This window comes from Malus domestica, chromosome 09 (genome assembly GCF_042453785.1).
Source record: "Malus domestica chromosome 09, GDT2T_hap1".
NCBI classification, from domain to species: domain Eukaryota; kingdom Viridiplantae; phylum Streptophyta; class Magnoliopsida; order Rosales; family Rosaceae; genus Malus; species Malus domestica.
The window spans coordinates 5,143,258-5,157,969 of NC_091669.1; the positions used below are offsets into that span (position 1 = coordinate 5,143,258).

At 37.0% G+C, this 14,712-nt stretch overlaps 1 protein-coding gene across 1 annotated transcript; it reads right to left on the reverse strand.

Moving 5' to 3' along the window:
- Window positions 1-13,577: 13,577 nt before the first annotated feature.
- Window positions 13,578-13,907, reverse strand: LOC103411234 (protein GLUTAMINE DUMPER 1-like). The gene has a single exon (XM_008349882.4). It carries the CDS (start codon window positions 13,905-13,907, stop codon window positions 13,578-13,580), a length of 330 nt encoding a protein of 109 aa, XP_008348104.2.
- Window positions 13,908-14,712: the final 805 nt, after the last annotated feature.

Genomic DNA, 14,712 nt, shown 5'->3' on the forward strand with positions numbered 1-14,712 from the left:
TTTTAATAGTGAAAAATATAAATAAAATACAAAACCTAGTGGGAAATTAGCATTTCGCATGCCCGATGTTTTCCACTATAGAAATGTTGATGTGGAAATGCACTTCCCTTTAGACTAATTAGCCATATCCAAGATAATTCTACTAAGAAAGAAAACCACCACCTTTTTCTCCATTTACTGTTAATATTCTATGGGTATAAATTTCTACTTCGTCCATTAGTAACAGTAACTAAAACACAGTTCCCAGACGCCACTTCTCTTAGGATAAAAACACCATGATCCATGTGTTCTGCCAAACCTCCACAAGCTCAACTTTATTAGTTGAATAAATTATAAACTAATGCTCTAATACGAGACTAATATAGTATAAAATAAGTAATTTACTAGGGCAACCGGTGGTGGAAGACTCTTGGGTCTAACCGTACGCCAAGGGATTGAGCTATAGAGAAAATATGGTAACTTATTCTATGATTAGGTGTTTCTCCAATAACTAACGTTAGTGAATTTTCAGTCATCATATCTATTCCTGCGCCCAAATTTTCTGGATAAATGAAAGATAATAAGCACACACCCTATTTTGTTTTTTACATATTCCTATTTAACTATGATTATTTGAGGGGTCTGAGAGAGGCTATAAGGGTGCTTGAAAATCAACCTCTTTCTAATCCCATCTAGGAATAAAATTTTGGGGCAAATTAATAAGGCTTTTTAGCTAAATAGTTCCTGATATTTAAAATCGACAGAAGTGGTTCATGAGTTTGTCTGACGTCAATCATTTTAGTCGTTCCGTGAAAGCTCCGTTAAATAAGACCAAATTGACAAAATTGCCCAATTTTTGTCAAATCATTTTGGCCCGTAGTTTATTAAATTGAGGGTATTTTAGTCATTTTGATCCTTATTTAACAAATTTTTTTACAGAATGACCAAAATGATTGATGGTAAACAAATTTAGAGACCACTTTTATCGATTCTAAATCTCATAGACCAAAGTGAGGAGTTGTGTCAATCTCAATGATCATTTTAACTAAAATGCCAAATAATAATATGGAATTATTCTGAACTGATTCAAATGGCATACGTGATATGCCTATCCATTACTTTATCCCTCCTTATTATTGGAATAACCTTAAACCCCCCCCCCCCCACCCCCCCAAAAACCAACTGTTAGATTAAACATGAAACCAAGATCAAGTAATACGAATTACTACAATTAAAAACATTAAATCACAATTCATCAATCAAAGCACAGAGAAGAACCATACCTGCAGATGAACTTGAACTAGAAGCCATGCCTGATCTCTGCAAGAATTCTGTAGTGCACCTTCTCCTTTTTTCAATGTTCAAGGTTCTCAACTAATAATAGGTCTTAGTTTGAATAGAGCACACATACTGCGAGAGCAGAGGCCACCATATATATGCTACATAATCCTAGCCTAATTCTATAAGGATTTCCCTATTAAAATCCATATAGAAAACCAATTCCTTCTAAATAGTAGTTCAGTTACAATATGGATTCACAAATCCATTCTCAACAAGACTTCCTATTCAATCTCTAATCCTATAACCAAGTTCACATACTCATGCTCATATTCTTACATTCTCCCACTTGAGCAAGTATGAACCAAGAAAACTAGTTCGGCTAAGATTATAATAGGGTGATCACTAAGCCTTTTGGGCAACATCATAAACAATCTATTTGTGCATTTCAAAACACAGAATCTAAAAGCTTACAATCACAACCAACATGTAACTGATGCTTACATATTACTTATGTTCAATCTACACTTCATAACATTATGATCAAACTAATATTAGTGGATCTAAATATCCACTCCCACTATTTCTCAACTTAATTCAAACAATCAAGTTCGTCACAGACATCAAAACTGTCTTATTGTAATTCATACGAATTCAAACAATGCTTAAGTCAAAACACAAAGATTCCCAAAGCATCAAACTGAATTCACAATCACAAATATATATATCAAATCAATCAATTACAAAACCGAATCTCTGAATATAATAAAACTAGCTCATAATTATACTAGCTGTCAATGAAACTAGCTAAACCAGAAAACTTAACTTCAGAGAAGAACTTCACTACTACACCAGCTCTTCTAACTTCACAATAGCAACACTCCTCATCTTTATTATTGCAACTGTCTCTAATGAACAAACATTACTCCCACTGATCAAAAGACTTGAGCACACCCATTCTAGAGACTTGTATCTTAAATATCCCAACATGTAAGCTTTGGTCAAAGGATCAACAACCATTAAACTTGTATTGATATGCTGCACATCAATGGTTCCTTGCTTGACATTTTCCCTTACCTTGAGAAACTTAACATCCATCAACCTTGAAGCAGAAGTCCTCTTGTTGTTCTTTGCAAAGAAAACTGCAGAGCTGTTGTCACAATAAATAATCAAAGGCTTTTGAATTGATCTCACAATCTTTAATTCTACCACAAATTTTTTTAACCAAACTCCCTGCTTCATTCCTTCAAAGCATGCCATGAATTCTGCCTCCATAGTGGAAGTTGCAATGACAGTTTGCTTGGCACTCTTCCAAGACACTACACCTTCACCAAACAGAAAAATATATCCACCAGTTGATTTTTTGTCATCTAAATCACATGCCAAGTCTGAATCGGTGTACCCTTTCAATTCAAGTTCTTCTTCTCTGCCATACATAAGCATGTAGCCATTGGTTTGTTGCAGATACCTTAGAACTTTCTTAGTAGCACTCAAATGAGCTTCCCCTGGATTAGATTGAAATCTACATAAAATTCCTACTATGTATGTTGTTTATACCATATTTAGGGCCTCGTATTTAGACCTTGTATAAATACTCGGGAGACTTAAATGTAATTATGTAATAAAGGAAAGGGCAAATATGTAATTAGGGGAGGAGCCCTTATTCTATAAAAGGGCCTCCTCACCCTCACAAACCCTAAGCCTTTCCTATCTAGAGCAAAGCTCTCACACTCTCTCCCTCACAAATACTCTCAGAGAAATACAATCAGTGTGGACGTAGCCCAAACCTTGGGGTGAACCACGATACATCTTGTGTTATTTACTTTCATGCAGATTCACGGTCAGATTTACGTTGTTCCAAGACATCCGGTTTTGTGCATCAACATTTGGCGCCGTCTGTGGGAATCGATAAGAAAAGTTGTGTCGGTTCTCTTTCATTTTTTCACCTCCACCGTAAATCTGCAAAATCACAAAAAAAACCCACACAGAGACACCAAGTTCATTCTCTCGCCCTCCCTTCGTCCTCTATCTCTTCATTTCCTCATCAGATTCTACCTCATTCCTCATCCCTCTCTAATCTCTCTCCAACAGGATGTCGGACCTCCAAACCCGCTCAACTCCTCTATATATACACTCCCCAACATACGCCTTCCTCACTCCTCGATCGCATCCTATCAATCAATCATTTCGCTCTCGATTTTGGGTTTTGGGTTTTTCTAGGTTCGTGAAAAAAAATCACAAAGAATGAAGCTTGATTTTTCACCCAAGTTGGCCAAGAAGGTGTACAGCGGCGATGGCGGGTCCTACTTTGCCTGGTCCCCGTCAGAGCTTCCCATGCTCTATGAAGGTAACATCGGCGCCGCTAAGCTCGTTCTGGACAAGGACGGGTTCGCTCTCCCCAAGTACTCTGACTCTAACCAGGTCGCCTATATCCTCCAAGCCACCTACTGAGGTCTAGGTCTTTCAGACATGGCAAATGAATTCCCAAGGGTAGCGCCTTTACAAGCCATTCTTACTTCTTCCAGCTTATTAGTCATCTTCCATCGTTCTGAGAGCTGCTTTTTGGCTTCCTAGGATCCATATAACCCATCTGGATAAGAAAATGACAACCTTATCTATTCAGTTTTCATTGCAACTGAGTCACCACCTCTAGGTCTTGAAGCTCCATGATTTAAAAAATGCTGCTTGCTTCTTGGATCTCGTTCTCTCTCCCTATCGAGCTAAGCCGATGCATCTCCGGATATGGGATTGAACCTGGACCCGCTCCATAACCCGAGGTCCGTCCACGACGAGATGATCGAGCTCCAGCTGGAGAATGAGAGGATCAGGGATGAGATTATTGCGGGGTTTGATTGCGCAAAGGAGGGCTCTCAAAGCGAACGTGGCGGCGGCAACCAGAACCTCTGACCAATGGCTTCAAGGCGCTTCCGGCTCCTCTTCCTATTTCAGATCTCAACAATAAGGACAAGTTAATCTTACTGTATAAACCCCATCAGAGGGTAATATGTATAAACCCCATTAGAGGGTAATCATAAAATAAAAAAATGAAAAAAAAAGGCAAAGCCCAAAATAATGGGCTGCAATGTCATATGGAGGGCGAAGGCCCATATGCCCAAAAGAGCCAGACCCTTTATTATCACCAACCAAGTGACCAAAAGTACGCCCAGTACTCCACAATTATTCGGCAACCTGCCGCTATTACCACCAACCAGGTGACGAAATGTACAACCCGTACTCTCCTTCATGCCACCAACCAGGTGATCAAAAGTACGCCCAGTACTCCAAATTATACATGAGCATTACTTATGTCATTCATACATAAATATTCATGAGCATCACTCATGACAATCATATATAAACATTCATGACCATCATTCATGTCAACATTCATGAGCATCACTCATGTTAACATTCATAAGCATCACTCATGACAACATCCATGAGCATCACTCATGTTAATCAACATAAACATCCATGAGCATTACTCATGTCAAACAGCTTCAAAAGCTTCATTTACAGAGCTTTAGCTTCAAAAGCTTCATTTACAAAAGTTGTAGCTTCAAAAGCTTCATTTACAAAAGCTCTAGCTTCAAAAGCTTCATTTATAGAGCTCTAGCTTCAAAAGCTTCGTTTACAAAAGCTCCAACTTCGAAAACTTCATTTACAGAGCTCTAGCTTCAAAGCTTCACTTGCAAAGCTTCACCCACAAAGCTTCAGTGCAGGGTATACAAATACCGCCTCTGAACAACCACCACTTCTGCCCATACATGGATTCAATTTGAAGTCTCCAGCCAACAGACTCTATTGACCGAAGATTTGGAGGACTACATTATGTACCATATATTAGGCCTCAACTGGGCCTCATGAAAAATACTTGGGGGACTTAGCTCATTACTTATGTATTGAGAAGCGAGCCCTTATTCTATAAAAGGGACTCTTTCATCACCATTAGAGAGCATCGCCGCCTACTGAGCAACCGCCTCGCCGTGAGCATCAACTCTAGTCCATCATTTATGTATTGAGAAACGAGCCCTTATTCTATAAAAGGGACTCCCTCACCATCATTAGAGAGCATCAACTCTAGCCCATCATTCATGTATTAAGGAGCGAGCCCTTATTCTATAAAAGGGACTCTCTCACCTTCAAACGCCGCAAGCCGAGCCAACCAAGGCAACATAAGCCACGAGCCGAGCAGCCTCGCAGTGTGTGCTACTTCAAGTTGAACGTCATTTTAGATTAAGCACTGCCTCATATCGAGCATCAGTTCAAGACAGCATCTAGTTACTTCGGCCCACACATGGACTGTATTTCAAGTCTCCAGCCAAAAAACTCTCTTGACTGAAGACTTGGGGGACTACTGTTTATACCATATTTAGGGCCTCGTATTTAAACCTCGTATAAATACTCGGGGGACTTAAATGTAATTATGTAATAAAGGAATGGGAAAATATGTAATTAGGGGATGAGCCCTTATGATAAAAAAAGGCATCATCACCCTCACAAACCCTAAGCCTCTCCTATCTAAAGCAAAGCTCTCACACTATCTCCCTCACAAAGACTCTCAGAGAAATACAATCAGTGTGGATGTAGCCCAAACCTTGGGGTGAACCACGATACATCTTGTGTTATTTACTTTCATGCAGATTCACGGTCGGATTTACGTTGTTCCAAGACCTCTGGTTTTGTGCATCAATATATGCAATGTCAGGCATTGTACAAACATTTGCATACATCAAGCTTCCAACTAGTCAAGCATATGGCTTGTCAGACATCTTCTTGACTTCAACATCGATTCTAGGGCATTATTCCTTTGACAACCAATCCCCTTTGTTTACTGGTACATGGCAGCCATTGTAGTTTTCCGTGTTGAACCTGGTCAAGATTCTTTCAATATAACCTTTCTAAGAAAGTCCCAACAGCTTTCTTTTCTTGTCTTTGGCAATCTTCATCCTCAGAACAAAATGTGCCTCACCAAGGTCCTTCATTTCGAAATTTGCACTAAGCAATGCCTCTGTCTCTTTTAACAACTAAATACATAAACTAGCAAGTAATATATCATCAACATACATGACTAGGACTATAAACTATGCCCCCTTTAAACCTGAGATAGATGCAATCATCGAGTTTGTTCTCAACAAAACCATTAGATATGACCACTTGATCAAACTTTAAGTACCATTGTCTGGAAGCTTGCTTGAGACCATAGATTGACTTTTTCAATTTGCAAACCATATTCTCCTTCCTCCTTTCAATAAATCCAGGGGGTTGGACCATGTAAATGTCTTCTTAAAGATCACCATTGAGGAAAGCTGTTTTAACATCCATTTGATGCAACTCTAGATCAAAGTGTGCAGTTATTGCCATAATAGGTCTCATTGAATGTTTGGAAGACACGAGTGAGAAGGTATCATTATAGTCAATTCCTCCTCTATAAGTGAACCCTTTGGTAAATAGTTGAGCTTTATACCTTTCAATTTATCCATGTGCATCCTTCTTAGTCTTATATACCCATTTGCACCCTATAGGTTTTATATCAGACCTTGGTTCGACGAACAACCAAACTTGATTTTTGTACATTGATTCCAGCTCCTCCTTTATTGCAGTTCGCCATAAGGTTGACTGTGGACCTTTCATAGCTTGTGCATAAGTCACTAGATCATCAATATCTCTAATGTTATAACCATTTTCTTAAAGATAACAAAGAAAATCCTTCGAAATTGCAGGTTTTCTTACCCTTGTAGATTTCTTAGTCTTAGGTCGAATTTGCACAATTTCAGTTTGATCTGTGACAAGTTGACTTGGTTCAATTTCCATATCAATAAATTCCATTTCAGTGGTCTCTTGATGCTTTTCTAATTGATCAAGCTCTTCAGAACATTCATGATTCGTGATTTGATCCTTGGACTGAGGTAACACCAAAACTGGACAATATTCTATTGAAGGTTCTTCAGATTGATGTTGTTCAATTTCTTCAATGAAACTCTCAATTGTGAAGTGTGAAACATCTTGATCCTAAAAAAAACCTTGCATTGTCAGCCTCTTTAATTATGGTGTGTGCTTGTGCACAATAGAACTTAAAGCCTTTTGATTTCTCAGAATAGCCTATGAAATAACATGATTCAGTCCTCGGGTCCAACTTTCTTTCCTCTGGATTATAAAACCTAGCCTCTGCCTTACATCCCCAAATATGAAAATGCCTAAAACTTGGCTTTCTTCCATACCAGATTTCAAAAGAAGTAGTTAAAGCTGATTTACTAGGAACTCTGTTGAGTATGTAATTTGCAGTCTTAAGAGCTTCACCCCAAAGGAATCCAGGTAGTCTTCACCTTGACATCAAGCTTCTCACCATGCCTATTAGAGTTGTTCTGATACACCATTCTGCTGTGGTGGGCCATGTGTTGTATACTGAGCCACGATGCCTTGTTCTTCAAGATATAGGGCAAAATGTCCATTTTGTTGGCCAGACTCTGTGTACCTACCAAAATACTCTCTACCCCTATATGATCTAACAATCTTAATGATCTTATTTAGCTATTTTTCTACCTCAGTCTTAAAGATTGTAAAACATTTGAGGATTGTTGACTTTTCATTTATGAGAAAAATGTAACCTAATCTTGAAAAATCATCAATAAAGTTAACAAAATAATTATTTCCACAAATTATTTTAGTTGGAAAAGGACCACAAACATATGTATGAATTATCTCAAGCAAACTTTTACTCCTTTTGGCTTCAAGAATTCAAAAATTAGTGAGTTTTCCTTTGACACAATCGACACAATCAATTTCAGTTGATAAATCAAGTGATGGAATCAAATTTTCCTTTAATAGCTTAGTAATTCTTTCTTTGAAATGTGGCCTAATCTCTTGTGCCAAAGTATATAAGAACTATCAGTGCTTAGCATTCTCTTAGTGTTTGTGTTCAATGCATGATGGTCATTCAAAATCACACTACATTCTAATTGCCATAAATTTTCAACCAAAGTGGCAGTTCCTAAAAGTGACTCAAGACAACCCTTTTGAAAAACTTTCAAACAATCATTATCACCCAAGAAGGAAATGCCATGTTTCACAAGTTTAGAGCCTGAAATTAGATTTCTCCTCATCTTTAGCACATAGAGAACATCATGCAATTGTAGAACAAAACCAGAAGACAATTTTAGCTTGACTGTCCTAATAGCCTTAACTGCCACTTTTGTTCCTTCCCCCACAAAAACATTATAACAGTTAAAACTTGAATCCTTTTGTTTTTCAAAACCATGTAGTGAATTAGTTGTGTGCACTATTCAACCAGTGTCAAACCACCATGGATCAATTGGAACTCCAACCAAATTTTACACACAGACATTAACTATATCTTTTCCATTGGCTTTCAAATAGTCCTTAAAAAGTTCACATTGGTTTCTTAAATGACTTCGAGTTTTGCAAAAAAAAAAAAAAAAAACACTTAAGTTTAGCAACATTTTTAACCTTTGGTTTAAGATTGTTAGATCCTTTAGAAGTTTCAAATATTTTAGCAGAAACACCAGTCTTATCAGAAGGTTTCGGGTGCTTAAAGTTCTTACTTGGATTATTTCCAGCATTGTTGAACTTCCTTCATTTCCCTCATTGCATAAAATTAACCATTTCAATGTCTTTGCCCATCTATTGTTTTTGTCGAGTTTCTTCTTGAACACACTATGCAATGAGCTTATCAACATCCCAACTCATGTCTTGTGTGTTATAGGACACCTTCAATTGAGAATACTTGTTTGGGAGAGCTTGCAGAATCATGAAGACCAATTGTTTTTCACCAATGTTGACATCCATAGAGTTTAACTTTAATCATCTTCATAGTGTGATCCCTAATTGAACCAGCATTGTCAATCTTATAGGTTGTCAAAAGTGACATGTATTGACTGATCTTTGCTTTTTATGTCTCGTTGAACTTTTTCTCAATTGCCTTCAAGTAGTCTGCAGCCAACTCATGTCTTTTGATGCCTCCTCGAACTGTATTAGTCATCCCACTTTCAGGAATTGAAAGTTCAACTTTGTTTGCCCTTGTCCACTTCTGATAATCTCTTTTTTTTCTGCTCTTGGAGTATCAATGGCTATATCAAACTCATTGATTGTCAACAGTAATCCGATTTCTCTCCTCCATTTCTTGTAATTACTCCCTCTAGTGAGAATTGGAATATAAGCCAAGTACAAGGTCTTGAGAGATATTGCAGATGTTGCAGATGAAATCACAAGCATAAACCAGTTAGGTTCCTGATTTCCTTTTGCAGTTTGCACATCATAACTTGCATCAATAATTCATACATATAGACTTAACAACGTATAGTTGATAAGCATACATAGAAAAACTGACTTATCAATACCAAGATATGCAACAACAGACATCATAGAAGTCTCATGCATGGTTTCCATCATCCATTGTTCAATCAGAAAACACAAAGATGCATTAGAATTTGCAGATCGCAAAATATTTGCAGATTCGAGCATGATCAAGCAATTATGGTCTGGGATTACTGATTAATAGTTTCAATTAGATTTGATCTATATAGATTTTGTTATCGATATCTAAAACCCAGCAGAAATCTTCGACCCAATCTATGCATCGAAACATTAAGCAGACAGGATAAAGCTTTGCAATTTTATTAAACATACCTAACACAAATCCCATATTTAAAACAGCGCAGCGGAAAAAACATTCAAATCGATCATATCAATCGCAAGGTTGATGAATTCATAACCCAAAAGCATATTTTGATGAGTGATAATCTTAATCGAAAAGCCCCAATTCAGAGAGAAACCCCTTACCTATGGGTTTGCAGAAAACTAACGGTAACATGCTTTTAAAACCCAACGGCTATATTTTCTACAAATTTTGTCATTATTTGCGAAACCATTATGCCAGAACCCGTGTTCGACTCCCCAATCCCGCAACAAAGGTATATTTTCTTAAATATTATTTATGCTTTTTGAACCTATCGGTTTTAATCACATAACTCATAAACTTATAATCTAAGCTTTGATAATACATGTTAGATTAAACATAAAACCAAGATGAAGTAATACGAATTACTATAATCAAAACACTAAACCATAATTCATCAATCAAAGCACAGAGAAGAACCATACCTGCAGATGAACTCGAACCAGAAGCTATGCCTGATCTCTACAAGAATTCTGCAGTGCACCTTCTCCTCTCTTCAGTGTTCAAGGTTCTCAACTAATAATAGATATTAGTTTTGAATAGAGCACACACACTGCGAGAGCAGAGGCCACCATATATATACTACATAATCCTAGCCTAATTCTATAAGGATTTCTCTATTAAAATCTATATAGAAAATCAATTCCTTCTAAATAGTAGTTCAGTTACAATATGGATTCACAAATCCATTCTCAACAAGACTTCATATTCAATCTCTAATCCTATAACCCAGTTCATAGATTCATACTCATACTCATATTCTTACACCAACTACACATACACTTTGTCGCGCTATCAAAAGAAATTGATATTATAATATCCATGAGCATTGGTTTTTCTTTGATCTTGTCCATGAACATTGGTTGAGAGAGAGATTTGGTCAATTTCTATCAACTTTCACAAGAAACTTCATAGAAATGTGACTATAAATATAAAAACCCAGTGGATCTCATCATTTCCTATGCTCCCCACTAGAGTTGACGTAGAAAATGGAATTGTATTCCTCTTTGACTAATTTGTCAAAGGATAATGCTTGCATTTTTCATTGGGATGAGTTCATTCCTCTACTTACTTATAATGTATTTTTATTGTAAAATTTTATAATCGAAACTGTCCACTCTTTTAATGTTCATTTGAAGATCACTTCTACAAAAAAATCATTCAAAACAGACATCATTTATTCATCCAAATGTTTCAAATAAATAAACCAATGATGTAAGTATCAAGTCATATATTCATGATGAATCCTTGATTTATTTGATACATTTAGATGTCCAAATAGTATCCGATTCGAATGATTTTTTATAGAGATGATTGTCAAATAAAAATAAAACATTAAACGATTCTAATTTTAAAATTTTTACAATAAAGATGTTTTATTTACAAGTAGAAAAATGAACTCATCTACTAAAAGGGAAATGAGCCTACTAAAAGACCTACATACTCCGAGAAGCCACGTCTCTGTTAATCTAATCCATTAGTAACCTTTTGGCTTTTGCGTTTCTGTCAAACTTAGTTGGTTTAATGATGTGAAAAAGTAGCCTACTAAAAGACCGTAGTCGGTTGTTGCTGGATTTGGTGAAAGACTCTTGCAGACGGCAGGGTCTCAAAGTAGGACACTTCTTCCAATTAAGTCAGCTTATTGATCAATTAATTAAATAAGACCCTTGCAATTAGCTTTAATTAATTACATAATCTTCATAGTTATCACTTAAGTGATAGTTTTGCTCAAAAAAAAAAAAAGTGATGGTAGTTAGAATTCATTGGCAAAGCTGTAACAGTGAAAAGCTTGTAATTAGAAGTCTAAATGGTGGAAGGTATAATTCCATGGGCTGCGAAATTATATGGTATTTGAGAACGTAACGCATTTTATTATATCACAGTTGTAGTTTCAATATCACATAATACCTAATTGACACACTTCTGTTACTAATCATATATAATTCAAATTATGTCATTAAGTACTACGGTTTGATAGTATTACTTCATTTGGAAATGAGAGGTCTTAGGTTCGAATCTCATGGATGACGAATTCGATATCAAATTAAGTTGTCCATTGTGTGACTTAGCTGAACTCCCTCTTAATGTAAAAATATCGATGTACTAAAAAAAATAATATATATATATTACAATTTTTATCAGCTCTCACAAAAGTAGTATAAAAAACTAAAAAATGAAAATAAAGCGTACAATTAAGAAGCGTTAATATGTGGTACTAAAGCACATAATAGATTGGTTATATCACGTGATAGTGTTTTAGTATCACATAATAATCCTCAGACTTTAACACTCTTCTTTAGTAATCTACATATACATCAAAATTTAGATACCACAGTGCATCCGGCGTGTTGTGTGACCGTCGTAGGCCACTGAAGCTCAAGGGAAAATTTTATAGGACGGCAATAAGGCCAGCGATGTTGTATGGCACAGAATGTTGGGCGGTGAAGCATCAACACGTACACAAAATGGGTGTAGCGGAGATGAGGATGCTTCGTGGGATGTGTGGGATGTGTGGGCACACGAGAAAGGATAAGATTGGGAATGAGGATATCCGAGGTAAAGTAGGAGTAGCCGAAATTGTAGGAAAGATGAGAGAAAATCAGCTCCGGTGATTTGGACATGTGCAAAGAAGGCCGACTGACGCTCCGGTTCGAAGATGTGACTACGGGACAGAGGTTCAGGGCCGAAGGGGTAGAGGAAGACCTAGGAAAACTTTGGAAGAGACTCTAAGAAAAGACTTAGAGTACTTGGATCTAACGGAGGACATGACACAAAACTGAGCGCAATGACGTTCTAGGATTCATATAGCCGACCCCACTTAGTGGGAAAAGGCTTTGTTGTTGTTGTTGTTGTAGTGTTATAGTTTGGCCACCGCCGTGTACGATTAAGAAGCGTAAACATTAATTGATGTGCAATTTCTTCTCATTTGCGCAAATGTGAATGTTGGAATAGCTACTAAAAGGGTGTAATTTTGGAGGTAATTTGAGTTGGTTAAATCACCACCTGTGTATGGAAGGTTGAACTTTTCTTTACTGAACTTTCAAGTTTAATTGCTTCCCAAGATATGCCAAACTTTTAGTTTGCTTGCCTTTCAGATCTGAACATCATCATATCATGATTATCATCATATACCATGCTCAACAAATATGCCATACCATGAAAAAGAAGAAGAAAACCCAGCAGAAAATTAAGAGTCGGTTTTTTACTGAAGGACCAAAAGGATTTACAGTGGACAAAATTAGAGACCATATTGATCGATTTTTATTATGATTAACCAAAGTGAGGAGTTATGTCAATCTTAGAGACCATTTTTTTAGCTAAAAAGCCTGAAAAGTTTAATTTCAAACCTAGGTGCCATGCAATTGTGCTAAAATTTAAAGCCTAACAAATTGAACGCACTTTCAGATTGATCCCAAAACTAAAGGAGAGACCATGATCATAACACTCATAATAAAACAGAAATCAAGGGAAGAAAATTGTTTGTATAACAATTATAATGCTCTCTTCAATTTACATAAATTTCCGCAAGATCTGACAAGCCTGCAGTAGTAGTAGTAGGAGGAGGAGACAAACTAGAATTAAACTAGAAAAACCAAACCAAAGCTCAACTCAGACGTTTTGATGATCAGATTGGTGCATGAGAGAGAGTAGTAGAACATGTGATGGGGTTTGCCAAGTATGTTGGTGTTTTCTCTCCAGCCATTATGACAAGAATTTTGGATTCAGAATCTCCAGCCTCTATGTCCACTGGTCTAGTTGGTTTCTGATCTTGATCACTACTGCTGCTGCTTGAGCTCTTGTGAAGGGAGCAAGCAAGAATCAGCAACGCTGCCGCAACGAGCCCCAACATGAGTGCTAGGCCTCCAAATAGGTATGGCATCGGAGAATTCCAGTTTCTGAATATGGCGTCGTGACCAGTAGCCGCGGTGGTGGAGTTTGCAGCTGAAGGCCTCATTGCTGTCTCTCTGGTTTTTTTACAATGCAAATGTGACAAATGAATGAACTATGCTTTGGTTTTATAAGCTGGCATAAGCTTTAAAGTTCCACAGTGACCTGATAAGAAGAAAGGAAATTTTATCATCTAAGCTTTAAATTTACAATTATTGCCTTTGTTGTACATGAATAGTGATAGTGATTTTTTTTTTTTTTTGGACTTTGCTTGGCCACCTGGTCATGGATTGTTATAGAAGTTTTCTTGTTTTCACATGCATCTCTTTCTCTCTATTTCGGAATTATATTCGAATCCAATATTTGTTTCTTACGTATTTATCACAAATGCTAAGGAAAATGATCTTCACGGAGCTAGCTGTTGTTGATTGGCGGAACTGTTTTTTCTTTCCTTGAATTTGTGTTCATACAAGAATATGCATTAGCAGGCTGTGCTCCCCTAAAAAATTTCTACGAAAAATTAGTATTCGGTGAAGAAAGTTCACAATATGGGAAATAGTTCAACCTCTTATAAGCTTTTGAATGGTTTGGCTCCTCACCAATTGGGGACTTTGAAGAAGTTGAGAGGTTCCATCATAAAATCAATTTACAATATAAGGAGTACCCAACTTATTTATAACCTCATAAATGTAGGATTCATTCTCAACACGCTTCCTCACGTGCAGCAAATTTTCAAGCTTAATACGTGGATAACACAACGGGGTGACTTGGAGCGGGTGTAGTCGTTTGGCTTTACACGTGGGACAACCTACTCTGATACCATAAAAAAAGTTGAGTCCCTTCCTCCGTCACCTAAAGGTGGTGAAAATCAT